The sequence below is a fragment of the Tamandua tetradactyla genome, chromosome 10 (genome assembly GCF_023851605.1).
Source record: "Tamandua tetradactyla isolate mTamTet1 chromosome 10, mTamTet1.pri, whole genome shotgun sequence".
NCBI lineage: Eukaryota > Metazoa > Chordata > Mammalia > Pilosa > Myrmecophagidae > Tamandua > Tamandua tetradactyla.
In genome coordinates this window covers 20773854-20801121 of record NC_135336.1, presented here as the reverse complement: position 1 = coordinate 20801121, position 27268 = coordinate 20773854, and the positions used below count along the sequence as shown (strand labels likewise).

The window sequence follows — 27268 nt, the reverse complement described above, 5'->3', positions numbered from 1 at the left end:
GAGTTCTTAAACTTTAATGTGCAAATGAATCACCTTGTGGAATCTTTTTAAAAATATAGATTTTGATTTTGAAGATCAGGGAGGTGCCTGAGACTCTGCATTTCTAATTACCTCTTAGGTGATGCTGATGCCACAACCTAAGCTTGAGCAGCAAGGCCCTACAAAAGAAAGAGCTGGGGGAGAAAATCCTAGCAAATAGATTTCCCTGAAGCTTTTATAACCTCTGATTTCAACTTTAAAGGCAGCCTGACATATTACTCCACACCAATCCCAAACTGTCTGATTCCAGCTGTGCCCACCTTTCCCCACCACTTCAATCCTGCAACAATTCCTCACACAAAGATACTCACCAATCCAAAGAAGTTTGACTTGGAGCCAAGATAGGAAAGGAAGAGGGGCTTCTCTTAATCTTGCTCCTGGGTTTCCTTTGGCCCTCAGACATATGGACAGGCACTTGTATTCATGGTTGCTTAATGGTTTGTAAAGCAATTGCTTGAGAAAACATTGCTACAGCAAGCCAGGCCAGAGTGACAGAGGGATTCACCAGCCATTGTTAACTTTGCTGAGCACTGGGTCTGCTCCATCCTCCTGTCCTCTCTGTCCAACAGTGACAGATGACTTCCACATGGCTTGACCTACTGTTCGTCCAGACCTGATCAGATAGTCATGTATCAGCTGCCCTATTTGGTCTCCCAGAGGGCACCCTGTGGTTTGTGGGAAGCAGAAGTTGGGGTTTCATTTAGAGATTATCACATCCCATAGATATTGTAGCATAGTTTCAAGCATGAACAGTTCTTATTCCAGATGTTCCTCTCCCAAAGACCATATGTTTTAAGGTGGAATCAGCAGGTTTACATGGTTATTTTAAACTAATTAATCATAAGCTGATGGTTTAACAACTTCAGGGCCCAAATGGGTTTTGTACAAGTAAAGATGTAAATAATAGGTATGGTGTCATTAAGCTGGAAAAAGGAGGTGATGTTCAGCTTTTTCACTACTTTGGCACAATCTCCTTATTTTCCTACTGATATTGAATGTTACTGACAAAGCCTCTGAAAGCTGTGTGGGAAAATCTCCAAATACTTCTCCTCATGACTCTCTTTGACTGACAAAATAAAAACAGATTAATACAAGCTGTAGGACATGGAAGAAAGAGTAATAAGGGAATCAGGAGAACTGGATTCTAGTCTCAATTCTGCCTCTCTCTTTGTGACTTTAAATAAGCCCCATGATTGATTGAATGACGATTTTAAGCATCTACTAGGTGAGTTCAAGAAATGTCTGGGTTTGATGTTTTTCCTAATAATAAAATGAGACGGTTTCATGAACTTTCTTTCTAAAAATCTTGAAGTAAAGTATGTTTTACATTCCATTAATAAAAGCTGTAGTTGTTCATTAAAACTTGTCCATTTCACTGTATTTAAATTGCACTTTTTACAATTTTTACCAAATTAAAAAAAAGCTTTATCAGAGTAAAAGGATGGAGAAATTTGAGTAATTATAGCTTTTATACAGTGCAACCTGCAAAATGTATTAAAATTAAAAATACGCAGGGCATACCACGGTGGCTCATGGCAGTGTTCTCGCCTGCCATGCCAGAGACCTGTGTTTGATTCCCGGTGCCTGCCCATGCAAAAAAAAAAAAAAAAGATACACATAACTTTTGACTAAGCAACCCCTAGCATTACTTACAGTTGCAAAACAAAACCGAAACCTAGGAACACTCTGTGCCTCGATAAAAAGAATGAGTTCAATAAGAATATGAAATTGAACATAAATTTCCCCTAAGCCTCATCACCCATAAACATCTGATATCTTGATGCATGTATTAACTTCAGTGGGAGGAGGAGAGTCCTCTGTACAGTTTTAAAAACACGTTTTTTTTTTCCTGATCAATAAAAAACACACACACACACACAGTTTTTTTTAAAAAAAAACTCTTCTGTATACACAAGAAAATTGAGCCGAGTATAAAGACTCAATGTTCCTACTCCTGTGCATAACTGGTACATAATAAGCACTCAATAACTGATAATATTTAGCTGTGTTTTCCTGGCATGCAGAAGATTTTTCTTTTTTGAAGCTATACTATTTATAGCTCTTAATTTAACATTATTTGATTACCATTTGACCCAAATGACTTGGCTTTCAGCGGATTATTTGCCTGGCCTGCCTGGCTGTTCTCTCTTGCCTTTTAGATTTGGAGGGTGACGGGCTGGAGGGTTTATTGAGAGGACTGAGCACATTTAGGGAAAGTGGCCCCTAAGTGGTGATTGTGCCTCACCTCATGTGATGATCTGACATAAAGATCACAACTTTTCTGTTTATATTAATTATCAAAAAGTTGTGTACCCAATTAACTAGAATGGAATTGAAAACCCTGTGTCCAGAATTCATTCTTTGCAGAGGTGAGACAGCTTTTGAATGACTTCTCTCTGCCTCTCTGGTGGTAAAGATAAGAAACCTGGGCAGAATTGGGTCACCTCCCCAGACAACAAAATATAAGGCCCCCATGCCCATGAGGATGGAGTAATCAACCCTAATATGGGGATGAGGCTTCTGCACATTTTGTAATAAATAAATAAGTAAATAAAGAAAGAAATAAGGCAGATTGGGAACCTTGTATGGGCACAAGTCATTGCAGTCTTGGATGCTCTGGGTGTGGCTAATACATTCCAAGCTATTGGAGCTGTTTTGAGAAGGCTGTCCTAAGAAACGGAAGCCCCTGTTTTTCCATCTTATGGTATGGAAGGATATTGTGTTGAAAGAACATGGCTCAAAGAGCAAATCACTGGCTGGTTCTGAATTGTCTGAGCTCTGAAAATCAAGGGAAAGGCTGTGGACAATTTAGGACACCAGACCCTTAACTCTTAGGGGGGAAGGGCATCCTTCAGCAGAGGATGTGCGGGGTATGTATAGAGAGCAGTGGTTTGAAGAGCAGTTCAGGCAGCTGCGATAGCCGGTGTTCTGAGGCACATATGATAGGCTTCTTTGGAAAGGGACTCTTCCCCGGCAACAGTAGGTGATGTTGCCACTTGCTCTCAGTGGAATACCATGAGACTTTGGGCTCCTATTTTGCCTCATGTTGGAATAGTTAATCAATTTTTCTTACATACGCATTTTACTAAAACTTTGATTTGGCTTACTCTTCATGTGGGAAGGTAAAACCAGTCTGCTGGGACTGGATGGGAGAAAAGATATAACATTTACTGAACTGTCAGTTATTTGCAAGGCATTTGGCTAGATGCTCTGTTATCTCACATAAACCACAGGAGTTTCTGATTCAGGGTGGAGTGAAGTGAAGGGGATTCAAATAATGCACACACATGGCAATCATCTGCTCTTGCAATCAGCACCTAACAGAGAGCTTAGGGTTACCAAAATGGTATCTTGCATCAAATAATTATTTTTTGAAGAACCAGTATCTCTTTCAGACTATACCTTATAAGAAACCTCATGTAAAGAGAAAATTTAGATGGGTTTTTAAATGGTGAATAATTATCCTGTAAGCAATATTGCATGTTTTTGAACCTGGAAGGGATAGCCAAGGACCAGGTTCAAAGAGAGGCCCTTGGCAGAGCTAAAAAATTTTATCAAGATTCCACCAAGGAGTTCTTTCTAGAGAATGACTCTGCACCATCAATTTCAGTTAATCACCACAGGGGACCAGAGGCCTCAGGAGATGAAGCCGTCTATCCTGTGGTCTTCAATTAAGGTGAAAACAGGGAATTTTGTAGTTACAAAAGTTGGGAAAGTACGTAAGTATACAGGGATTTTACATTAGCCAGATTTTGCTAGAATTTAGTAATTTTTCCCCATTGTTACCAAAATGATGGGAGAAGAAGTTTTGTGGGGAGGTGGGTTAGGGCAATTATGGCAACAGACTATCCCACCAGTACCTTGAATTCCACAGACTAGATCGTGATTACATTTGGGCTATGAGATGCTTTGGCTAATAATAAAAGCATTATATATATGTGTAGGGATTTACATTTAATAAAGTAGTTTTGAGGTAAGGGTTTAAGAAGGCACTCATCAAGCCAGAATTATTTATCATGTCTTTTCTGTCTGGCCAGGAAAGCTGGTTAGTCTGAACAACTCAGCTCAGGGTTAGGGGTGGAAGAGGAGAGGGGGAGGAGGGCAGCTGGTCCTTGGTTCCCTGGAAGCTGAGGGCCCAGGTCTAGCCTTGGCCTTCACACAACATAGCAGAAAACAGAGCTGGGATGAGGGGCTGAGGCTCATGGACAGCCAAGTCTGGGCTGGGTGTCCCTGCAGGTCAGGTAAGCATTGCTCTCCCCAGAACACTCACTGACCCCTGGTCTCATGCCGTATATACGTCCCCTCATCACTCCTTTAGCACACAGCAGCTTGAGCAGTCTCTTAAATGCATAAATCAGATCAAGTTACTCTTTTGTTCAAAACCTTCCCATGACACGTGAACACTTGAAATCTTCAGGTTACCCTTGTTTCTTCAGTTTATGCCCTGCCTCCTCCATGGGAGAAGGCAGTGGGAAAGGGATAGATAATCACTTTTCTCCCCTGGCACTGAATATAAGAAATAAGAAAACTATGGTTTCCCAATTTCTCTCTACACTTAATCTGGGCACCCTCTGTAAACAGAAAATATATCTGGAGGCCTTAACTGACACTACTTCCTCAGAAATGGAATATCTGAAGTCATTTAGTTCAACACCCTCATTTTATAAATGAGGAAAGCAAGGCACAGAGGAGTCTGGTGGCATCTTAAGTTAGTACCAAAACTCGGACCTGACCCCATGTCTCCTGATTCCTGGCCCAGTGACTTTGATGCCCTTTATTGACTGATAAACTGTGCAGATGGCAGGGCATTTAAGACTGGCAGGGAAGGATGGCAGAGCCAGGAAGCCAATGGGGGTGGGACAGCTGGTAGGAAATGGAAAGATCCCAGAGTCAGAATACCCACTCCTGATGAACATGTTGGTGGGACAAAGATGACTCCCAAATGCTCCTTAGAGGAGAAACACAGTGATAGAGAACCATTATGGATTGACCAATGGCCATGATATTTCATTTATGCCTAATGACTAAGCACCCCTATTTATTCAAGCTTTTAATCTAGCTCTTTTAACTTCACTCTTTCCTTATAAGTCATTTGAAACTTTCTCTCCATTCCTCCCTTCTCATTTGCCTTGTGACTGAATTTGAACTCAGGGGCAATTGTATTTTACAAGCTGTCTGCCCATTTGTCTCAGGTTTTAAGGTGAAGTAAAGTGAAGATGAGCTTGGGCAATGCAACTCGCTTGTGGTATTTTGAAATACTGAAAAGGGGTAGTTGAGAAGAACAATGAGCATATTCATGAGTCACCATTATATTTATCCTTCTGTTGTGAAGAATACGTCTCTACTTCTTTTGTGAAGCATAATCATTTATTAGATTTAGGAAGGCATAAAAGCATTTACTGTGCCTATCTCCAGAATGTGAAATATAAGCTCTGATCTTTTTGTTGTTGTTGTTAGTTTTAATTTATTATCACAGACTTAAGAGTTGAAGGAGACCTTGGAAGACCTCTGGCCTTGTCATCCCCCCATTCCATGAAGGAATCCCCTTTTAAAATGCCCTGCCAATTGTTTGGATCCTTTTCCTTCTGATTCCCATAGTGAGTTGCTTCTCCCTCTATGGAAGCACTTGCTTCATTGTGCTTTAAATTACAGACATTTGAGGATTTGTCTTAAGTCTCAGCTCTAAGTCCCTGAGGACAGGGGATGGGTGGGGGGAATCCTGTCTTCATTCCTCTTTGATCCTCCACATCCCCCAGCATGGAGCCTGGCCCCCTCACCATAAATATTTGAATGAGTGTCAGGGTGTTAACAGTCTCCGAGGCAAACACAGTTGAGAGCTAGAAAGTTCTTCCTGAAAGTGAACAGAGGTATGCCACCCTGTGTCCCCTGGGTGAGCAGAGAATGTAAGCACATGGTGATGACAGGGAGCTGGGCATCCATTAAAAAAAGGATGTACTGGGGGGTTCTTGATGCAGGGTAGTGCCCTGTTCTTACTGGTTTTTTTTTTTTTTTTGCTTCCCACTGAGCTAAACACAACACCCGTAGATAGATCTGAATAAACGGGTAAGAGGTTCCAGGATTTAAATTCCGTTTGGAAGGACAGCTATATCAGATGCCAGCAGTGTGTCTTGCGTATATCCCCTCAGTCTTACCTGGGGTTGTCTGCAGCAGTTCCCATCCAGGTCAGCCAGCAGCTTCGGACATGTCTCTGCCCATTGTCATCTACTGACCTCATGCCCCAAATAAACTACTTGCCCCCAAATCCTTGTCTCAGGATCTGTTTTTGTAGGAACCCAAACTAAGACAATGGCAGAGCAGGAAATTTGGATTGTGTGTTGGTTGGGGTAAGGTTTAAATGTTATTCCCTTGGAAGTGAGAACTATTAAAATCAGAACATGCCCTTTTTTCCTCTTCCTCCCTATCTATTTTTGTCTGTAGAGTTGGTATCTGTCAGTTCTATAAATAGTTTAATTTTAAGTAGAATTTCTGTTCTAACTCAGAGAGTAGACATGGTAGTGTCTTCTGAATCTTTGAAGGATAGTGATTTTCAAAATAACAAGAGTCAATAACATTCTACCTCTATTAAGGAAATGCACTACTTCAGAAAGGACTCAGACCAGGGTAAACTTAGAGACTACTCATGGGTTCATTAGACATTGGGGTGGATTTGTGTTTGTTTTAGTCTGCCAAATCTGCCAGAATGCAACCCCCCAGAGATAGATTGGCTTTTAATAAAAGGGGATTTATTTAGTTAAAATGTATAGTTCTTCAAAGGAAAGGCAGCTAACTTGCAACTGAGGTTCTTTCTTACATGGGAAACACAGGGCAATCTCTGCTGGCCTTCTCTCCAGGCCTCTGGGTTCCAACAACTTTCCCTGGGGTGGTTCCTTTCTGCATCTCCAAAAACCTGGGCTGAACTGTGAGTGCTGAGATGAGGTATGCTGAGCTGCTTGGCTGTGCTGCATTGAGCTCTCTCATTTAAGCACCAGCCAATTAAATCAAACATCATTCATTGCAGCACCTCCTATCCGACTGCAGATGTAATCAACAACAGATGAGGTTCACGTGCCATTGGCTCATGTCCATAGCAATAGAACTAGGCACCTTCACCTGGCCAAGTTGACACCTGACCCTAACTACCACAGTGTTCAAGTACTTCACTTAGCCTTTTAAACTTCCACACAGACTTTTTAAATTAAAAGGGATGTTATGAGCCTGGCCCTGGTTTGGGGTGGAGAGCTTAGAGGTTGGTGACAGCTGAGAGGTAGATGGAGAGGAAAAAATAAAGAACTTTCATTAAATTCTACCCAGTATTAATGAACTACCCCTGAGCTAATAGGATCATGAGAAAATGCTGTGGCTGAAGAATATTTATTATCACTGGAGACGATTTGTAACAAAGAATGAAGCTGTATGAGCAACCTGCCTCCTTAGTCTTTCTTTAGGCGGACATTTGTGTAATTCAGAAAATCTCCCTGTGGGTGCCACAATATTACTTGCTTATTTTGACACGTCAGACAATTAATAGGAGATAACAGTTAAAAATAACCATGATAACTCCTGTTTTATGTCTGTGGGTTTTTTTTTTATTTTGTCTTGTTCCTTCCTGGAGGATTTTCTGCTGGCCTAGTAGAAAGCAACACACATGTTCATGAATTTTTAATTGGCAAGTGCATGTGAATGGATGGTACACAAAATGCCAGATGGAGGGAGTCAGTGGAGGCCAGGAGAATCTCCACTTGGCTCTTTGAAGCACCCACAAATAAATGCTTTCTGGGTCAGATGGGGAAAGGCTTTTAAGTAGGGATCAGGAAGGGCTCCATAGACCTTATTTTTACCATGAAAAATGTGGCAGCTTCTAATGTTCCCTTTTTATTAAATTATGACTGTTGGCCAGTGTCCAGCTCTTTCAGGGTGGGGGTGGGGTGCAACAGGCATCTTTGCTTGGTGGTAGGAAGATGTGAAATTATCATGTGTCCTTTGGCTGCTTTGATGGTATTGCTGCCCTGTGGTAGGTGACATTAGTACTACCTGGCGTCCAGCTCCCTCCTTAACAAGAAGGGTGCATTTGCCTCCTGCAGCTAAAAGCCCTAGTCTGAGCCATGGCTTCCAGACAGCAACTCCTGAAGTACTCTGCTATCTCCCTGAGTGACCACATAGGATGGTTATAAGGATCAAATGAGATAATCCCTGCAAAGTGACTGGTGCCGTAATAGCTGGCACTAAAACAATTTTGGTTCAATGGAATGAATAATGTGCTTTTGCTATCTGTATAGATTTTGCATCATAGAGAGAGACCCCCTTTGGGCTAAGAACGTATACACTAGTATGGCCTATACTGGCTTCTCTCACTCATTTTGTTTTGTGTAACCCCTTTTCCCCAAATATTCACCCTCCCCTAAAGAGCTTAGCAGATAGATGCCTTTCCAGCCTCTGCCCCACTAAGCACTGGCCCTACTTGGTTTCACAGAATGCCTATGTCAACATCAACCGCATCATGTCCGTGGCTTCCCGTCTCTCTGAGGCTGGCCATTATGCCTCGCAGCAAATCAAGCAGATTTCCACGCAGCTGGACCAGGAGTGGAAGAGCTTTGCTGCAGCCCTGGACGAACGCAGTACCATCCTCGCCATGTCAGCGGTGTTCCACCAGAAGGCTGAGCAGGTGAGGCCCGAGGTCTGCTGTGTCTGCTGGTGGTGGGAAGGGTGGAATGGTGGGGGAAGGGCAGGGTGCTGGGCATCTGCACACAGCTCAACAGAGAGCCCCCCCACTCCTTTTCTTGAAATACCAAAGATCCTGCTGAGTAGTTGTCACGATAACCCACATTCCACCACTTCATGGCCATGTGTACAGAAAGGAATGTTGGTACTCTTGTTGACTTTGCTTATCATCCACACAAGAGGGTTCCCAAAGCCTGTGTACATTCTGCTTGATAGCTTACTGTGGTGTGGCTGTGCATGTGTGTGTGCCTTAATTGTCTGCTTAGTTTGCATTTTCAGAGCATAAACCGAAGGAATGAAAATAAACTGATCATTGAGTGTATGAAAAACCTAATTTTAGATTAAGCATTTGCTATGGGTAATAATAATGTAATAATAATATAATGGGCTGAAATAATAATTAATTGTTGTCATTTACTGAATGGCCAGGCATTGGCCAGTGGCATTACTAATCCATTTTACAGAGAGGAGCACTGAAGCTCAGAGAGATTAACGACCTGCATAAGATCTAGTTGGGTCTTAGAGCTAGCTTGTATAGGCTCATAGAAAGCTGATAGTTAAATTTACAGAAAATTTGCAAGTTGGTAGTTAAATTCAGCCATAATTTAAACCTAAGTTATAGAAATTTGCAATTAAATATGTTGTACTAAAAACAAAGGTAATAAATGTTCCAAACTCGTTATTTTCTGATTATTTTACTGGATTTTAGTACATTATTTGTGTTCTTGGGTTTATTTACATCTTATCTAGTGAAAATACTATACAATTGACCACATTCAGTGATACCACATTGGTAGTTTCAAATAGACTTTGCAGGAGTTTTATACTATGGAAATCAGCAAATGCTTCAAACCAGGGCTTGATTTATTGCTTTATTGATTTTATAGAGTCTTAGGAAAGTGATGGAGAAACTCTTTTTAAAATGCAGACTGAACTTATAAATGTGTTGTGTCTGTAGTTTGTACATTGTGAATAACACACAAATTTGAAGAAATATTCTTCTAATATTCAAAAACTATTCAAATTAACAAAGAAATCACTCATTATTGATGAATGAGTGATGTTCTGACATAAGTCTTCAGGAGTTTTTCACTTTTTTCTTGTTCCTTAGTATAAATGAAAATATCAACCAACATTCATGTCAGAACTCTATACATTTATCTTTTGCAACCTCAGCTGTGTACACAAGAGTTCAACAAAAATCAACAAAAGCATCCTGTGAGAAACATGGGCTGCAAGGAACTTGTAATAAAGAGAAATGTGTATTATGTTATTCTTTATAAATTGTGTGCTACACACCCTTTATAAAGCAAACATTTTAATATAACACGTATACATAGATGCCTATACATATACATATGTACCAGTTGTCAAATATTTACTAATATACCACTGCTGAGATGACACAATTAGTCTGTGGGCAGCTGGAATTTTAGCCCAGATGTATCTAACCTTAAAGCCTACTGTCTAATTTCTAACCTTCTTTCTTTGTATCACATTTTAGGTAACTCATAGATAATGGAGAGTCAGATACAAGCTCATAATGCCAATCTTTCTCCTTGTTACCAGCTCTAACATGGAAGGCAACCTGGGTAACCAAAGAGTAGGCTTTGAGGCCAGACAAGTGTGGGTTCTAAGCCCAGTCCCAACATTCATTAACTCTTAGACAAGTCACCTCCCCATTCTGAGCTTGATTCCTCATCTCTAACGTTGGGATAATCATAAATCTCACAGAACTGTTGTAAGGATTAGAGATGGAGCGTGTAAGTCACATAGTGTGCTTAATAAATGTGGATGTTTGTTCAACACACTATCCTAGTATCTTTCTATTTCCTTCACCTATGTTTATTTCCACCTGGGACCTTCTCAAAGGCTGAAATGCCTGAGTTGTAAGTCAAAAGTCAAACAGACTCACACATTGAGAGAAATCTAGCCATGTCTTTGTTTTGAAGGATGCTGTGGTATTGATTGACGGTGATTGGTTTATTCTTAGGAAAATGATAATATTTGTGTCTAATTTCCTGTTTTCTCTTCAACCCATCACTTGCATCATTTGTTCAGATTCATCCAGATTGGCAAGGAAGACTTAATGCTCCCCTCTTTGGGTCCCTTTCTGCTTTTTTCTCTTTGGGCTGACTATTTTGTGGGGTCTACCATAGGGCTCCTAAAGAAAGTATTACAGAGAAATACCAAACGTCTCAAAGAGCTGTTCCCCTCGCGACTGACAAATGAATGTTAAGTTGCCTTTAGAGTCCTCTCTAATGTGATTATTGTTGGGACAAAGAAGCTTCTGAGATGTCAGCAAGTAGATGCAATCTGATACTGCATGCATCCAGCACTTTCCCAGAATTGCTAAGATATGGCCTAATGTGATAAAAACATATGAAGGAAAAGTCAACCACTACAGCCAACAGGCCAGGAAGTGAAAATTGACGGTGACACTAAGATTAGAACTCAAGCAGGTACAGAAGAAAAAGCAGTGCTAGAACTGAAATTTACTAACTGCAGGAGTCAACTTTTATTTGGTGTTTCTAGATTTGGGTTGGTTTAGATCAAAACCAGTTTTGTTTGTATCTATTTTTTAATGTGATTTCCTCAGATATTACCAGTCCTTCAGGGAAACTCATAAACCATGCTTCTTTTTAGCTGGGGAAAAAAACCACACTCATTCAAGGCTACTTTTTTAATGCGTTTATTTAGGCAGCTCTTTATTGTCCTCATATGGGCTGTTATAGGCAATGGTATAAAAAGGTATTTAGGCAATTAATTTAAATGGAGCTATGCATTCAGGCGAGAGGAATCACAGACAGAACCATTCCAGACTGTTGGGTGAAGAATTATTTGCATTTTAAGGCTGTATTTTTCCACCCAATAAACCTGAGTGATTTCAGTTAGCTCACCCTTTGTGCATGGTGACCTATAGTCTTCCACAGTTGTTAATTTTAATTTTTAAATAATTTGATGTCTGTCAAGATCTATGTCTATATCTCACACCTCGGGAGCCACTGCTACTGTAGACATGGTTCATTCTGAGCCTCCATACTGTCCCTTCCTGCTCCCATCCTGAAGGGGGCTGACAAAAAGCAGGAGTCCTGTTGAGTGTTCATCTCCATCCTCTGTGAGGATGAGTCTCTACAAGTTCCCTGGGATTTCTGGCTGTCCTGAATAAAGTGTTCCCTGCTCCTCTTCACAGCTCATGGTATACATGCATGTCCTTAGAGCTTGTTGCCTTGTTATATGCAAGGGACTGTGTGTAATGTAATTAGATGTTTCCACACCTGTACTTTATAGTCTGTGGGTATAACCTGCTGAACAACCAGATGATTCTCATCTCCTGCAGTTGTCAACAGTGATTTATGTTTGTGCAAACTACACTTCCTAAACAGGTGCCTGGATCTGACTTCTTACTTGGGCTTAGGGTTTATAAAATTAAAGAAAAAACTCCACCCTCTGAAGTGGTCTCTGAAGGCTTCCAGAGGTCCTGATGTTTCCTCTGAAGATATATGACCCTCTCCATGCTACATTGCCCACCCATTACCTACCCCATTACCTCCATACTAATCCACCTGGCATCTCCTTCTAGTTCCTGTCAGGAGTGGACGCCTGGTGCAAGATGTGCAGCGAAGGTGGCCTGCCGTCTGAAATGCAGGACCTGGAGCTGGCGATCCACCACCACCAATCCTTGTATGAGCAGGTGACCCAGGCCTACACAGAGGTAAGACCCACACAGGACAACCAGGTGCCATGGGCTTGTATGCACATGGGTAGGTGCCAAGAGCACAGGCCTGTACATTGCAAAATATCCTGGGTTGAATCGAGAAGAAGAGAAGCCATTATTCTCCCTTTAGAGACAATTTTAGAGTCCTTGACCTCTGAAGGTTGGTGTCTCCAGCCAGAAACAGGAAAAGTGGGGCCATCAGCAGGTACCACCTTGTTGAACAACTGAAGGCTGGGGCAATGGTGCAAAATTGAGAAGGGGGAAGCTTATCGATGTTTCTTTTAAAGTAAGAGAAAAGGGGCGTATAGGTATGTCTGTGTGTACATATCCAAGTAAGGTTTGCTAACTGGACTTGTTTTTTGAGGGAGGTGGCTGAGCAATGTAAAATTGATGAGGGTAAGATGGGTTGATTAAGGGAGCAACCTTGAGCTGCCAGAATAGGGGAAAGTAGATTAGCATCTGGCGCATTGGTTTCCTCCACCAGGGATGCTTGTTAAAGATGCAAATTCTGGGTTTCACCCCAGACTGAATAAAAAAATCAAGAAGTAGGGCCCAAAAGCTACATTTTAATAAATGCTACTCTAGGTGCATTTGTACATTGAAGTCTAAAGAAGCAGTGGCTTCTGGGTAAAGGCAAAGGTTTGGGTTTGAATCCTGACTTCTCTCCTTACCAGCTGTGTGACCTCAGGTAATTTACTTAACCATTCTAAACCTCAGTTTTCCATCTGTGAAATGAAAGTGATAATACCTGCCTCACAGGGTATTTTTAAAGATATAAAGATAGTTTAAAAATTCCATGCATCTGGGCCAGTGCCTGATGGTAATAAGCGTTAACAAATGGTAATATGTTTTGTCATAATAACAGGCATGGAAGAGAGCTTGTGAGAGCTCATTAGCCCTGATCCAAATGGCCCAAGGCTTCCTCTTACATACTGAAACTGCCCCCGACCCATGGGTCAATAATCTCTAAATTTACTTCTTGTAAGATAGAAAAATTGAGAGTGTATGTGAGGTTAATATTACACTTGTTTCACACTGTGAGTTGTGGGTATAATTATAGATGCAATATTTCTCCCAATTTATTTTCAGACCCTAATGTTGTAGGATTTAAATATTCCCTCCCAGCCCTCTTTGGACGCCAGTGGGTTGTTGGCCCTGAGCCCACACAGATATAGAGAGGGAGAAGAGGACTGGAACTTATATTCACTTGGTTCTCTAGAACTTGGCCCTCCATCTCTAACGACCCTGCCCTTTCCATAGCATGGTGCCAAGAACAGTATTTGTTCAGAATTTCCTGAGCCTGGCCATAGGATATTTGTCTTAGTCACATCTCTGGCAGGCATTACCTCTGCATTATTTGTAATGCTACTTTTACCACTTCTTGGCAATAAATCATGGGAGCAGGATAGTGTCCTTAGTAGAAGGACCCATCTCTTACTATGCATATTCTGGAAAGATGGGAATGTTACTACTTTTCAGCTGGAAAAAAAGGGGTTCTAGAGAGGAAGAACAAAAGAAGAATAAGAGAAAATTGTAGGGAAATAAAGATGAAAGTAATAATAATAATTATGAAGATAAGAATTACTAGCCAGTACTATATGCCAGGACTGATTCTAGGTGCCCTGCATTGTATTAACTCACTTAATCCTCACCATAATCATAAGAAGTATGTACCGTTATTGTCCTTATTTTATGGACAAGAAAACTGGAGCCCAAAAGGTTGTATAATTTACCTTTAGTTACACGTCTAAAAGTTGGGAACTGTGTAGAGGAAGATGAAGAAGAAGGCGGGGGGGCTTTATAGTAGTGACTTATTTTCAGCTCCATTGTTGAAATAATTTTTCCTGACTTAGTGAGTCAGTTAAAATATTTATCTTGTGCCTACTATGTGCCAGGCACTGTTGTAGGCACTAGGAGAGCGTGGTGAGCAAGACAGAATCACTGACCTCATGGGACTAAAATTCAGGAGAGAGAGAGATACTGATTCAAGAGTCTCATGCGTAACTGGCTGGTCCTCCAGCAACTCCTCTCCCCCTGGATTCCAGGGTGTTCTGCCCTCCCCTGGGCCATGGATTAGGCACCATAGCAGCTCTGCCCGGATTGCATGTTCCTTAGTTGACTAGGGCCTGGGGAGGACTGCCATGGGTCTGGGGAGGATTGTCATTCTCAGCCCTATTCAGGGACCCCCAGGCATGCTTTTCTCTACACCTTTTCTGGGAAGCTGCCTGCCATTCCCTTTTCCTGGAGACTCTCAGGGCTCTCCCTGGCTCAGGTCTAGAGCAGAGTTTCTTTTCTTCCTGCAGGTCAGCCAGGATGGAAAAGCACTGCTGGATGTGCTGCAGCGTCCTCTGAGTCCTGGAAACTCGGAGTCCCTCACGGCAACAGCCAATTACTCCAAAGCAGTGCATCAGGTGCTGGATGTGGTGCATGAGGTGCTGCACCACCAGCGGCGGCTTGAGAGTATCTGGCAGCACCGCAAGGTGCGGCTCCACCAGCGGCTACAGCTCTGTGTCTTCCAGCAGGATGTACAGCAGGTAACAGGCTCTGCGGCGCCTCTCCTCTGCCTGTCATCCAAACCAGCCACAGAGAAGGAGCTAGAGTCCCTCAACCTGGGTGATCAGGCTTGATCTGCCTCCCACAACAAATAAACTTGACTTGTTAATAGCGTGCTTCTCATCTATGCAGGTTTTAGACTGGGTCTTCTTACCAATGTACTGGAAATGGAGACTCAGTCTCAGGAAGAGCAATTCTTTGCAGTCAAATGGGATATTTTTCTTTTGGGGAAAGCTTAATTCTCAATCACACAGTGAGACTGCTAGATGATTTTGGGGGTTAAGGGGTTCTCTGAGCATCATCAGGATTGTATTCCACCATAAAGTGAGCTCATTTCTCTACCAAGGATGCAGGTTGTGTGCCAGAGTGGGGCTGTGGGAGTGGAAGGAGGGTACAGGACCATTTAAAGGATTCCTTGGCAAGTTGGTCTTGAGAAACCAGATTTAAAACATGGACTGTTGTCCACTGTATGTTCCATGATTAGCAGTTAATCTGGCTTTATCTGTCTTTTATGCATCATTATACCACTAACAGCTTTTTCCTTTACCATAAATAATAAAGAAATGCTTATATTTCTGATCATAAAAATACAATCTCGTCATAAATGCCATTTCAGATTAAATAACTCATTCTTTTCCCCTCACACATTCTCTGTCTCTGTCTTGGGAGCCCCTGGGAGCTTTGCTCCGAGGACCAAGATGCCAGGAGGGGATTTCTGGTTGGAAGCTAGGAACTGAGGTCGAGGCTCTGAATTGTCTCCCTCTTGATTCATGCCTAGAAACAGGAGTGAGGGCCACTCCTATTCAAGCCCCTTCCACACCACAGAATTTCAGGACTACACATGTAAAATAATTGTTATATGCTTTCCATTCTTCTGTGGTATTGACCAGTTATAATTCAAGTGTATCAAAATATATGTGGAACATGGAACACCAACTCTTCATGTCTTGGGGAGTGTCAGCTCCCTTCATGCTGTTGTTGAGAGGAGCGTTTTATTCTCTGGTGCTGGCATTGGTGTGCTCTGAAGTAGATAGGTAGGGGAGAGGGGAATCCTTATCTCTGGGTGGGGGGGCTCAGTGTAGTCAATGCCAGCAGGTACTTCCCTCCTTCTTGGGCTGTCCTAGGACTCCCTTGTAGCACCCCCTCCTGACTGGAGCGGTGATTGAGTCATCAGAAGTGACACTTCAGACTCAGGAGAGGTGGGACCTGTTTATGTGCTGGCCCTGGCTCTGAAGCTCTTGTGGGAGCCTGCTGGGAATGGAGAAGCAAATGAATCAGTTGCCTTCTCTTGCCATCTGGAGCTGTCCAGATAAATATATCATCCCTGAGCATAGAGAGCACAAGAGTCTGTTTGCGATTGAAACAGTAAGGTACCAGCCTCTGGAGGCACAATAAAGGTAGCATTGCTATTTCAATGAATTCTCTGTGATTTGAGGAGATTATCTGGGCAATGGATTACTCAACCTTCTTTGCAGCCTCTTAGCCCTGCTGCTGTTTTATGGCTGTTGCTATTGTTCATTAATATTGGACTAGCATGTGCATTGGAGAGGTGTCAAGGGGCTGCAAGAAGGGCAGGTAAAAGGCTTTTTTAAGAGTAGGGTGACAGTCCAGACTGAACTATCTGGGAACTGCTGTTAACAGGCTTTTCTATGGCCACCGTGTCATCTAAACTAAAGTTAGGAAAAAAATATGAGTTGATTATCTGTGGCTATTCTACATCAAGTTCTTAAAATATAAGAGCATTTCTGGAGTTGAGACCTTATCAATTGACTCTGATGTATGATCACATTGTTGGCATGGAGCAAAAATAAGGAGATTTGGATTTTCCTTGAAAACTGAATTTCGCAGGATGGTTAATTCATTGTTCTTTATAGGATATTTAAAATGATTTCTTCTACTCCTTCCCCATGCATCTGATGCTGGGACAGATTCGAAGAATAATGTGGAAAAACGAGGGCAGCTGAACTTTGTGATAGGCTTCAATTTTTCATCTGACACCCAAACAACCATTAGTACCAGACAGGTGTCAGAGCTGGACAGTACTGGACCAACACACTTGAGAGTTAGAGGGAGTACTTGGTCTTTAGTCTCCAACAGCACTTAGCCATGAGTCTGTTCTAGGCTCATGTATATATGTATATGTATATAATTTCCATAGCACTTTCATCTTTGTGTTGCATTCTGATATTTTATTTTGCATGTCTCATCTATTCCAGTATCTCTTTGAGAGGTTTCCCTTCTCTGTAACCCACACAGTTCTTAGTTTGTCTAGTATGAAACTGGGATTCCCATTATATTTGCTGAGTTGAACTGAAGTTATCTCTGTAGGACAGCCAGTTTCTGCCTTTACGAAGTGAATACCATTTAAGCATTCCTCCAAGCCTATCCAGTGGTTGCTGTGATTGGAGTCTGCCTGTGGGAATTGTAATGAGAAAGTCTGGAGGTCCCTATATCTTTACAGTCCAGGTAGAGAGGACACAAAGATAGCCTGAGTTCACAGAGTATCATGGCTTGTCCTCTACAGGAGGCCTAACAGTACACTAGGTTCTGGAAGGACGCCAGAATGGCACAAGACATACACATTTGAAAATATGAAGAACGGTTCTATTGAAGTACACCAGCCAGTGTGCAGGACAATGGAGTATCAACAGAACAGTTACGGCAGAGGCATGAGTAGAAGTCAGAGTTGGTGTCTTGAAGAAGGGAAGCACTGATTGCATCAAAAAGTCTGAATCCAAGATGTTGAGCACATTTTGTATCCAAAGATATTTACTCAGTAGCCTAAATGGGAGTGAGCCTCAATGGCTGGGGCAATGTACAATGGCTTTGGAGTCTGACATCCTGAGTTTAAAATCCTGCTCTGATGCATCTTAGCTGTGTGACTTTGGGCAAGTCTCTTCACCTTGTGGCGCTTCAGTTTCTTTACCTCTAAAATAGGAAGGATAATAGTAGTACCTGTCTCAGGACTGAATGAGAACACAAGTCCAGTGCTTAGTGAATTCTCAGTGTTCAGCTGCCTCCTTGTTAGCTGCATCCTCTTTGAGTGGTACTCAGGCGCCCCCTGGTGCTTGTGCTGATGGGGAATTCCAGCATGATCTGTACCAACTGTTTGATGGGTCTGTGAGTTCCACTTCATTCCATTATAAAATCTCAGAGTTGTCAAGGATCTGAAAGAGTATCTAGTCTAACCTACCATACAGGTGAGGAAATTGAGGTCCAGAGATGTAAAGTAACTTGGTCATAACCACACAGTTAGTGAATGGCAGTGCCAGGACCAGAAACTCAGTGTTCTGATTCTCAGTCTATGTGCCCTACAGAAAGGCCATAGGAGAGAGGAACTGGGGAAGGAGAGAAAGAGAATGAGAAGAGAGGCAGGGGGCTCATGACAGTCAGACACATATGCACACCCCAAAATAGGGAAGGTGGGAGAGGAAGAGGGACAGACAGATGTTTGTGTGATAAATACCTATATTTTAATATATATTTATATATATGTATACACATACATACACATACATGGGATAGGAGGAGAAAGAGGAAGGTGGAGATCATAGAAAAGAAAGAGACCTTGACTCTTAATAGGGGAGGGAGAAAGGGAGAGCAAGATGGGAGAGTGGGAGAGAGAGCAAGCACCACTGCTTGTATGATTTCTTGCCCCATTGTCAGCCTTTGCCCAAGTAGGAATAAATTGTGCTTTAAGCATCCAGAACCAGAGTAAAGCAGAGAGGTATAAACCAATGATAGATACCAGTAGAAAAGAGATTCCATTTAAACATCTGCAACCAGAATTCGCCTGGTACTTCACCCCTCTAATACTTAATTTTCCCTGCTGGGCTTGGGGACAGTGGAATAAATATCAATGGGTAATACTAGAATTTCAGTTCAGTTCTACTGAAAGCTGTAGAAAGGGCATGCCTACCATAATATTGCTGGTGGAATAATTATCAGTACTATTATTTTTCCAGCTAAAGGAAGGGCAGATCTGAGCAGTAGCCAGAAAAGCACCACATTAACCCGTCTCTACCTTCTGTGTTTTATTCTCCCCTAACTGTTATCGCTTCCTATGTATGTAAAGGGACTACTTTCAAGCCCAAATAGACCTTGCTTTGAGGTGAGAAGAACAAAGAGTAACTAAATTCTTGATCTTTCTGGAAGATGCAAATTCCATTCCATATTTTCTTAGAGGGTGTTTCAGAGCACCCTCCTTAAGCCATCTCTGCCTCCTCTTCCTTTCCCCTCATCTGGAACTTTTTTTCTGGAATTAATCTATAAAGTGTTTTGGAACACTTGCTGGGTTTTGAGGTCACTGCCCTTGAGAGGTTGAGGTCTCTGCCCTCGAGAGAAGAGCTTACACACCTAATGATATAGTAATGGCACAGTCCATGTTTAGGGCCAAAGAAGCAGAATGATGAGCTGGTAGAGTCAGAGCAGATTAAGTGCCTTAAGGTTGGAGTAAGATTTGTACTGGGTTGGAGCACCAACATAGTAGATGGGGGAGTGGCCACAAAGCACATAACAAATTATAGCCAGGGCATAGGGAAGAGGAAGTCTGACTCCCTCCAGGCAGTGTTAGTGAGAGACAAGACTGGAAGGAGGTTAGGCGTGATCTTGGTCTGGGCAGAGTTGCAGTGACATGTTTGAGGCTCCTCTGCCTTCCCTTAAAAACAGTATGTTGACCACTAGTCTGGTAAGGTAAGCTAGTGAGAGGTAGTGATGGCAGAATTTATTTGGCTCAGTGGCCTTCCATTCTGAATGAACCTATTAATATTAAAGGCCATACTTCCTGTACTGCAAATGAATCTCATGTGATTCTCTCAGTTTTTCTGAATCCTCACATGAAACATTACAGCTTTTACTATGTTAGCTCTTATCTGCCAAAGAATGTCTAAAAGGATTTAAGAGTAATTTTTAAACTCCAGATATTCAATCTTTTAGTAGCTATAGTGACTATAGCTCCTTAATCATGCTAAACCACTTTTGGCATTGTATAATCCAGTTGACAGCTTTGCATAATAAAAGTAAGCACTTTGGATTGCACACAGAATGATTAGTTAAAAAAAAAAAAAAGTGACCAGAATGATGATGGATCTAGAAACTAACTCTTCCTATAAGAAGGAAGGATTAAGGGAGCTAACTATAGAATTGCTATATTATCTAACAATCATGTTACTAGGACTATTCTCAGAAGAACTGAAGGCAGAAACATGAATAGACATTTGTACACCAATGTATATGGTGGCATTACTCACTATTGCCAATAGATGGTGGTGGCCCAGGGGTCCAGCTGCTGATGAACAGAAGGGCAAGCTGTGGTGTATACATGATGCAATATTGTGCAGCTGCAGAAAGGAATGAAGTCATTAGGCAGCAACAATGTGAATGAAAGTTGAGAACATTATGTTGAACAAAATAAGCCAGAAGCAAAAGGACAGATATTGCATGGTCTCACTAATATGAACTAACTATAATGAGCAAACTCTGAGAGTTAAAGTTGAAAGTATAGGTTATCAGGCGATAGAATGAGGACAGAGATTGGACACTCAATTCTTGAGTACAGAATGTTCAAAAGGTTAATTGTAAAGGTTCAGAAATGGATAACACAATACTGTGTGATGGTAGCACAAAATTGTAAGTGTAATTGACAAAGCTGCATATGAGTGTGGTTGAAAGAGGAAGGCTAGAGTCATGTATGTCACCAGAAGGAAGCTATAGGATAAAAACTGGGACTATATGACTTAGCAAAACCTAGAGTGGACAATGATGTGGTTAATTGTATAAATATAAGAAAGTTTCTACATGAACTACAGCAAACGAACATCACTATTGCAAGGTGTTAATAATGGGGTGGTATATGAGAAATAATACAATGACTATGAACTAAAGTCTGTAGTTAACAATAACATTGTAGTATTCTTTCATTTATGTTAACAAAGCCACTATACCAATGCTAAATGTCTGTAGTTGGAGGATATATGGGGTGTGGGATTTTTTCTTTGGAAGAAATGAGAATGTTCTCATAATAACTGTAGTGGTGAATGGATAACTATGTGATTATGCCAAGAGCCATTGATTGTACATTTAGGATGGACTGTATGGTATGTGAGTAAAACTTAAAAAAAAAATAAAAATGTGGGGATAAAGAGTATGGGTTGTTTTGGGTTTTCTTTTACATTTTTATTTTTTTCTGGAATGATGAAAATGTTCTAAAATTTGTCATGCTGATGAATGCACATGAATGATGGGCCATTGATTGTGTATTTCAGATGATTTGTATGGTGTGTGAATATCTCAATAAAATTGCATTAAAAAAAGAAGGTAGGAGTAAAGGGCCTAAGAAGAAAGATGCTTGGGGCATACTTTGTACCCACTTAGATCTAGGAATCCATGCAAGGGGACCATCTTCAAAATTTATAACAGACTGGTGACTTCGTAGGAATACTGTGGGATACCTAAGCATCAGAGAGATGGCTGGATTCTACCCTGAGATTTTGTTACTCTGGTTAAATGTACCTATAACAGCTTTATTGTTCTAATCCCTTCACATGCATTTTCTTATTTAATCCTTTTGAAACTGAGGCAGATGATAGTTGGGTCCCCATTTCACTGATGAGGAAATTGAGGTGTATAGAGGTTAACCAACTTGCCCAAGGCCACACAGCTAGTGACAAATCAGGGATTCAAACACAGGACAACCTCAAATCAAAGTTGATGCTCTGAGTATTTCTACCAAGGCACAGGCACTGTTCTGGGTGATGGGAATACAGAGGGATGCTGTCCCTGCATTTGAGTGGTTTATAACTTAGTGCCGGGACATCAGTGCTCAGAGACCCTGTTAGATTACTTGGTCCCAAAGGACGAGACTTGCTGAAGGTCATATAGCTCTGACAGCTGAGAGTCATTCAAACTGCCTTTCAACTAGACCCACCAACAGTCACCCTCAGACCTAAGCGCACTTTTTCATTTGTCCTATCATTTAAAATTACCCTCCTCAGTTATTTATCTCTAACAAAAATTTCCCTAAAACAGACACTATCCCAAATTTGTTTTTCAGTCATAATTATTTTAACTCAGCAATATTGATGCTGTTCTTCATGGATATTATCTTAAATAAAACCTATTTGTCCGTGGTAGTATTGAGCAGTTGTAAAGGTCTCGTTATGTTTCTGTAATGATGATAATCCAGTCATTCAGATTTAATTCAAGCAGGTAATTGATGGGCAGGGGGAGGCTGAGCTGAATTGGGGGAGATAGGGAAGGCAGAAAGGAAGGGTCCTGACTCTTAGGGTTGCTTTTTGACTGGAGTGAAGATAGGGAAACATTTAATGTGCCTCTTTGGTCTTGGAGTATACCATCCTTCCCTTGATAGTAGGGGTCTAATTCTTGAAGGGTCTGGAGTTCCAGTCCTGAGCATTTATTCCTTAGCCTCTGCAGAGTTGGAGAATGAGTTTAGTGCTCAGCCCCTTCCTCTCTGGGAATTTCCTGCACTCCTAGAACCCCTCTGCTTCCTGGTTCCCTGTTTCATACTCCTCGCTGCTATTCCTCTCTGCCCTGCTTGTCTGCTGGCCTCTCTTCTTTTCCCCAACTATAGCTTTCGTCCTTGGTGCTTACTTTGGTATTTGCTTTGATTTTCTGAATGTACCCTCTGTCCTGATGGAGGATTGGTCCTTCTGCAGTGGATACCCTCCAAGGAAGGACTGGGGGCCTCCCTCTGACAGGGGCGGAAGGCTGGGGGCACCAGAGGGGGCATGAGAGGAAGAAGTCCCTTCCCAGGCATTTCTCAGCCTCCAGGCTTTAGTGGTCCACAGTAGTTTTTACCGTCTTTAATGTCTTCAGTTCCTTTTCATTATGTTAATGAATGACAAGCCAGGTACCTCCCAAGATCACTTCTTACAGATAACTCCAGTACTTGTCCTTGACCTCAGCATACTAGAGCTGGAGCCTTGAATAATAGGCTAAAGGATACTTAATAACTAATGTGGGGTGACTGGCAGCTTTTGAGCAGAGGAGGGACATGATCAGGTAATGGTTTGAGGTAATCTGGTGCCAGTAGGTGGGATAGACTGGAGTGGAAAGAAGCTGGGAGCAACAGGGACAGTGTGGCGTGAGAACATGCATGAGGGTGAGGGGACAAGTATGGATTTGAGAGCATTTATGAAAAAGCTTACTGGAAATTACTGTCCATTTTGCCATAGAAAATGAAGGCAGTGTCAAGCATGAATCTGGGGCTTTATTTCTCAAAGAAAAGGTTCTTGGACCCTAGGTATTAAAATCATCAGGGCCGAGTGGAGGGGCTTGTTAAAAACACAGATTATCAGACCATACTCCACACTTTTTATTTCAGAATATGGGGATAGGGTGGTGCCTACGTTTTAACAAGAACCCCAACTGATTCTTAAGCGTTCTAAAGTTCAAGGTCCTCTGACTTAAGCGTTTCAAGCCTTAGTGATGAGAAGCATGGCAGTGCCATGCACAGGTATTTAAGTACCAGGCTAAGGAGATTCTCTCAGGGAGGTGCCGAGCTGGAAGGCCAGTTCCAGTTTTCCATTCAGCCTCAGCTCTGTTGGGAAGGGATAGGTGCAGGACTGGTGGGGGGTGGGAGGGGGCGGGGCGATGGGAGGGGGAGTGGGGAGTAGGATAGATGCAGGGAAAAAACTGAGCTAAGGAGGGCTTGGGGTCTTTTAGCTCACTTGCACCAGTATGGGGTCTGTCAGGGGAAAGGACTGCAGTTCTCAGGGGAAAGAGATGCTAGACACCTGCTAATGACTTTCAGCTGAGCCCTCTCAGAAACATGCTGGCTTCTCCTGCCATAGAAAAGCATTTGTTTTGATCATACTTGTTCCAAAGAGCAGACAGAAAATGAGTTGCTGATAATTGGGCATTTCAAGTGTTGCCTATGTGAGCTCCAGTCGCAGCCTGATGGGGATTTGGGTAGTACTGGCAGTTTATGAGCTGTTCCCCTTCAGAACTAAGGCTCAGTGTGCTGTGCAAGGAGACAGACTAGTGATTTGGTGGACCCTCTGGTGTGTTGTGCTTTTAACAGACCAAAACTTGTTGCAGGCACAGGAGAATTGAGGGTGGGTTGTGGTTCTTCAGCTTACTTGCAACAACGACACCTCTGGCTTATTTTACTGTGGATAAAATTATGAGATAAAATTAATAACCTATTTCATATACATGATTTATCAGAGACAGCCATATGAAGGATCTGAGAGTTGAGATTCTGATTCCACATGTTTTCAAAACTTCTCCATTTCCTTTAATGGTGTTTGCCCTTCATGGTACAAAGACTTTCTCAAATCAGATTCATTGAATCCATTCACCATTTATTCAGCAAATTCTCTTTGCAGCATTGAACAGAGCAAAGCACCGGCTTGCGTGGTGCTTACTGTCAGGAGGGTAGAGATAAAATAACAACAAAAACAAATAAATAGTTCTCACTTAAGCAGCACATATACTAAAATTAGAACAATACAGAGAAAATTAACATGATGACATGCAAATTTGCAAAGCATTCCATATTTAAAACAAACAAGAAATAATACAGCAATAGTGATAGTTGGCAACATCTGAACAGGGAGCAGGAATGAATAAGCCATGGGAATACCTTTAAGGTTCCCAGCACCTGGAATTGGAACCTGCAAAGGCCCTGAGACCAGGACCAATTAGGTACATTCACAAAAACAGGAGAAAAGGTCAGTGTGGCTGGTGAATAGTGACTGAAGGAAAAGGGCTAAGAAATGAGCTTGTAGAAATGGGCTAGGTCCACAGCAAGGAAGGCCTTTTGGGCTATTAAGTTGAGCTAATTTATAAGTTGCTGAAGTGCAATATACCAGAAATGGAATGGCTTTTAAAAAGGAAATTTAATAAGTTACAATTTTACAGTTCTAAGGAAGTGAAAGTGTCCAAATTAAGGCACCAACAATAGGTTACCTTCACGCAAGAAAAGCTGATACTGTCCAGAAGAGCTCTGTAAGCTGGGAAGTGTGCTGTCCCTTGCCTGTCCCTTGCTCCTAGGCACCGTTGCTTCCAGTTTCTGTTCTGTAGGGGTTCCTCACTGTGCCAATTTGAAAGGATTATGTATATAAAAGCCATGTTTTAATCCTGATCCATCTTGTGGAGGTAGCCATTTCTTTTAATCCTCATTCAGCACTGTAGACTGGAAACCTGATTAGATTATCTCATGGAGATGTGACACGCCAGTTGTGGGTATTAACCTTTGATTAGAGGAAGATGTGACTTCACCCATTCCAGGTGGGTCTTGACTAGTTTACTGGAATCCTTTAAAAGAGGAAACATTTTGGAAAAAACTTCAGAGCCACAAGAGCCCACACAGTTTGACAACTTTGGAGATGAAGGTGGAAAATGCCCTGGAGGAGCTTCATGAAACAAGAAGCCTGGAGAGAAAGCTAGCAGACATCACATTTCCAGTTGAGAGGAAACTCTGAATGTCATCGGTCTTCTTAAACCAAGGTATCTTTCCCTGGATGACATAGATTGGACATTTCTGTAGCTTTGCTTTAAATTTGAATATTCTCATGACATTAGAACTGTAAACTTGCAACTTAATAAATCCCCCCTTTTAAAAGCCATTCCATTTCTGATATATTGCATTCCAGCAGCTTTCAAGCTAGAACACTCACTTTATTTCTCCGGGGCTGGCTTTCCTTTCTTGGCTTCCCTTGGCTCTCTCCAGGTTCTGGCTTGATTAACATCTCATGGCGACATCTGCTGGGCTCCAAGCATCTCCAAATATCTGTGTTTCTGTTCTCCAAGTGTCAGTTCTGCTCTAAAGTTTCTGTCAGCTTTGTAGTTTCTGGCTCACTCCCAAATGTTTCCTCTTTTAAAGGATTCTGGCGCACTAATCAAGACCTACCTGGAATGGGTGGAGTTGCGTCTCCATCTAATCAAAAGGTCACACCCACAGTTGTCACACCTCCACGGAGATAATCTAATCATAAATTTACACCTGCAGCGTTGAATCAGAATTAAAATGATGGCTGCCTCCACAAGATTGAATCAGAATTAAAACATGGCTTTTCTGGGGTACATCATACTTCAAACTGGCACAGGAGGGAATTTGGATTTTCTAAGTGAGACGGGAAACATAAAGTTTAATAAGGGGAAATGTCATGATCTGATTTACATTAAAAAGTAGGTATGGCCACTGTGTGGAGATAGGTTGGCGTGGAAAGAGTAAAAGAGAGTGTTAAGCAGCCACTAGAGTAAATGAGAAAAGATGGTACTTATACTTGGGTGTTGGTGATGGAAATTAAGTGTGAGGAAGAGTAATTAATCTGAGTAATCTCAAATTGGGGCTAAGCAGTTTGGTGAACTGTAGTTATCTTTTGCTGAAATGGGAAAGACAAGAAGAGGACGGGGTGGGTGATGTAGAAGTAAATCAAGATTTCTGTTTTAGATATGTTAAGTTTGAGGGGCCCATCAGATGTCAACTTGGAGAGGAAGAGTAGGCAGTTGTATGGATGAGTCTTGGTCTCAGGAGGGAAATTGGGGCTGGAACTGTGAATATAAGAAATTACGAGCATACTGATGGTACTTAAAGCCATGGAGCTGGAGGAAGCCATGTAGGGAGTAAGAGAAGATAGAAAGAAGGGGCCGGAAATGAGTCCTGGTATATTCCAAAATTTAGAGATTCAGCAGATGAGGAGGATTTGGAAAAGAAGACAGAGATGGAGCTCAGAGAGCCAAGAGGAATTCTGCATGAGCATAGTGTCCAAGGAGCTGATAAGGAAACGTTTTTTAGATGGGCTGAGCAAGATAGGCATCTATGCAGAGTGGGAGAGCCGCAGTGGCCCAGGGATGCCAGAGCTCTTCTGGGGTGAGGATGGCTTTTTGTGGGTGGGCCCTCCTGGAGAGATGGTCCAGTGTAGAGTGAGGAGAGAGTTCCGGTGGATGGGCAACCTATTGCTGCTGTCCAAACCAGGTGAGCAGAGTATCTATGTAAGAGGGTAGCCTGGCATAGGGTCAAGGTCAAAGTGGGTTAGAGAGGTCACCCATGTAAGCAAGGGCTGCAGTATGCAGTGCCAGAGCCTGGGAAGAGTGAGAAGGCCATCCATGGAAGGAGTGGGAGCCCAGTTTAGAGGGCCAGAGTCCTAGCAGGGCATAGAGGGTGACCACACAGAGTGAGAGTCAAAGGAGGTTTATTAGAAAGTGCTCTTGGAATCATCCCCTGTGGAAGGGAAGGGAAGAAGCAGGATTGGACAGAGATCAGTGCCCAGCTGC

General features: G+C 42.1%; 1 protein-coding gene and 1 pseudogene across 9 annotated transcripts in view; both read left to right on the top strand.

Moving 5' to 3' along the window:
- KALRN (kalirin RhoGEF kinase) overlaps positions 1 to 27268 on the top strand; it is a 758640-nt gene that overhangs the window by 311134 nt on the left and 420238 nt on the right. For all 9 annotated transcript variants that reach the window (XM_077118101.1, XM_077118100.1, XM_077118114.1 and 6 more), the window contains exons 7-9: positions 8510 to 8701; positions 12341 to 12472; positions 14779 to 15009. In XM_077118101.1, the coding sequence (XP_076974216.1) occupies positions 8510 to 8701; positions 12341 to 12472; positions 14779 to 15009 (555 nt within the window). The remainder of the gene's footprint in view (positions 1 to 8509; positions 8702 to 12340; positions 12473 to 14778; positions 15010 to 27268) is intronic.
- On the top strand, positions 24459 to 24551 carry LOC143648990 (U6 spliceosomal RNA; annotated as a pseudogene).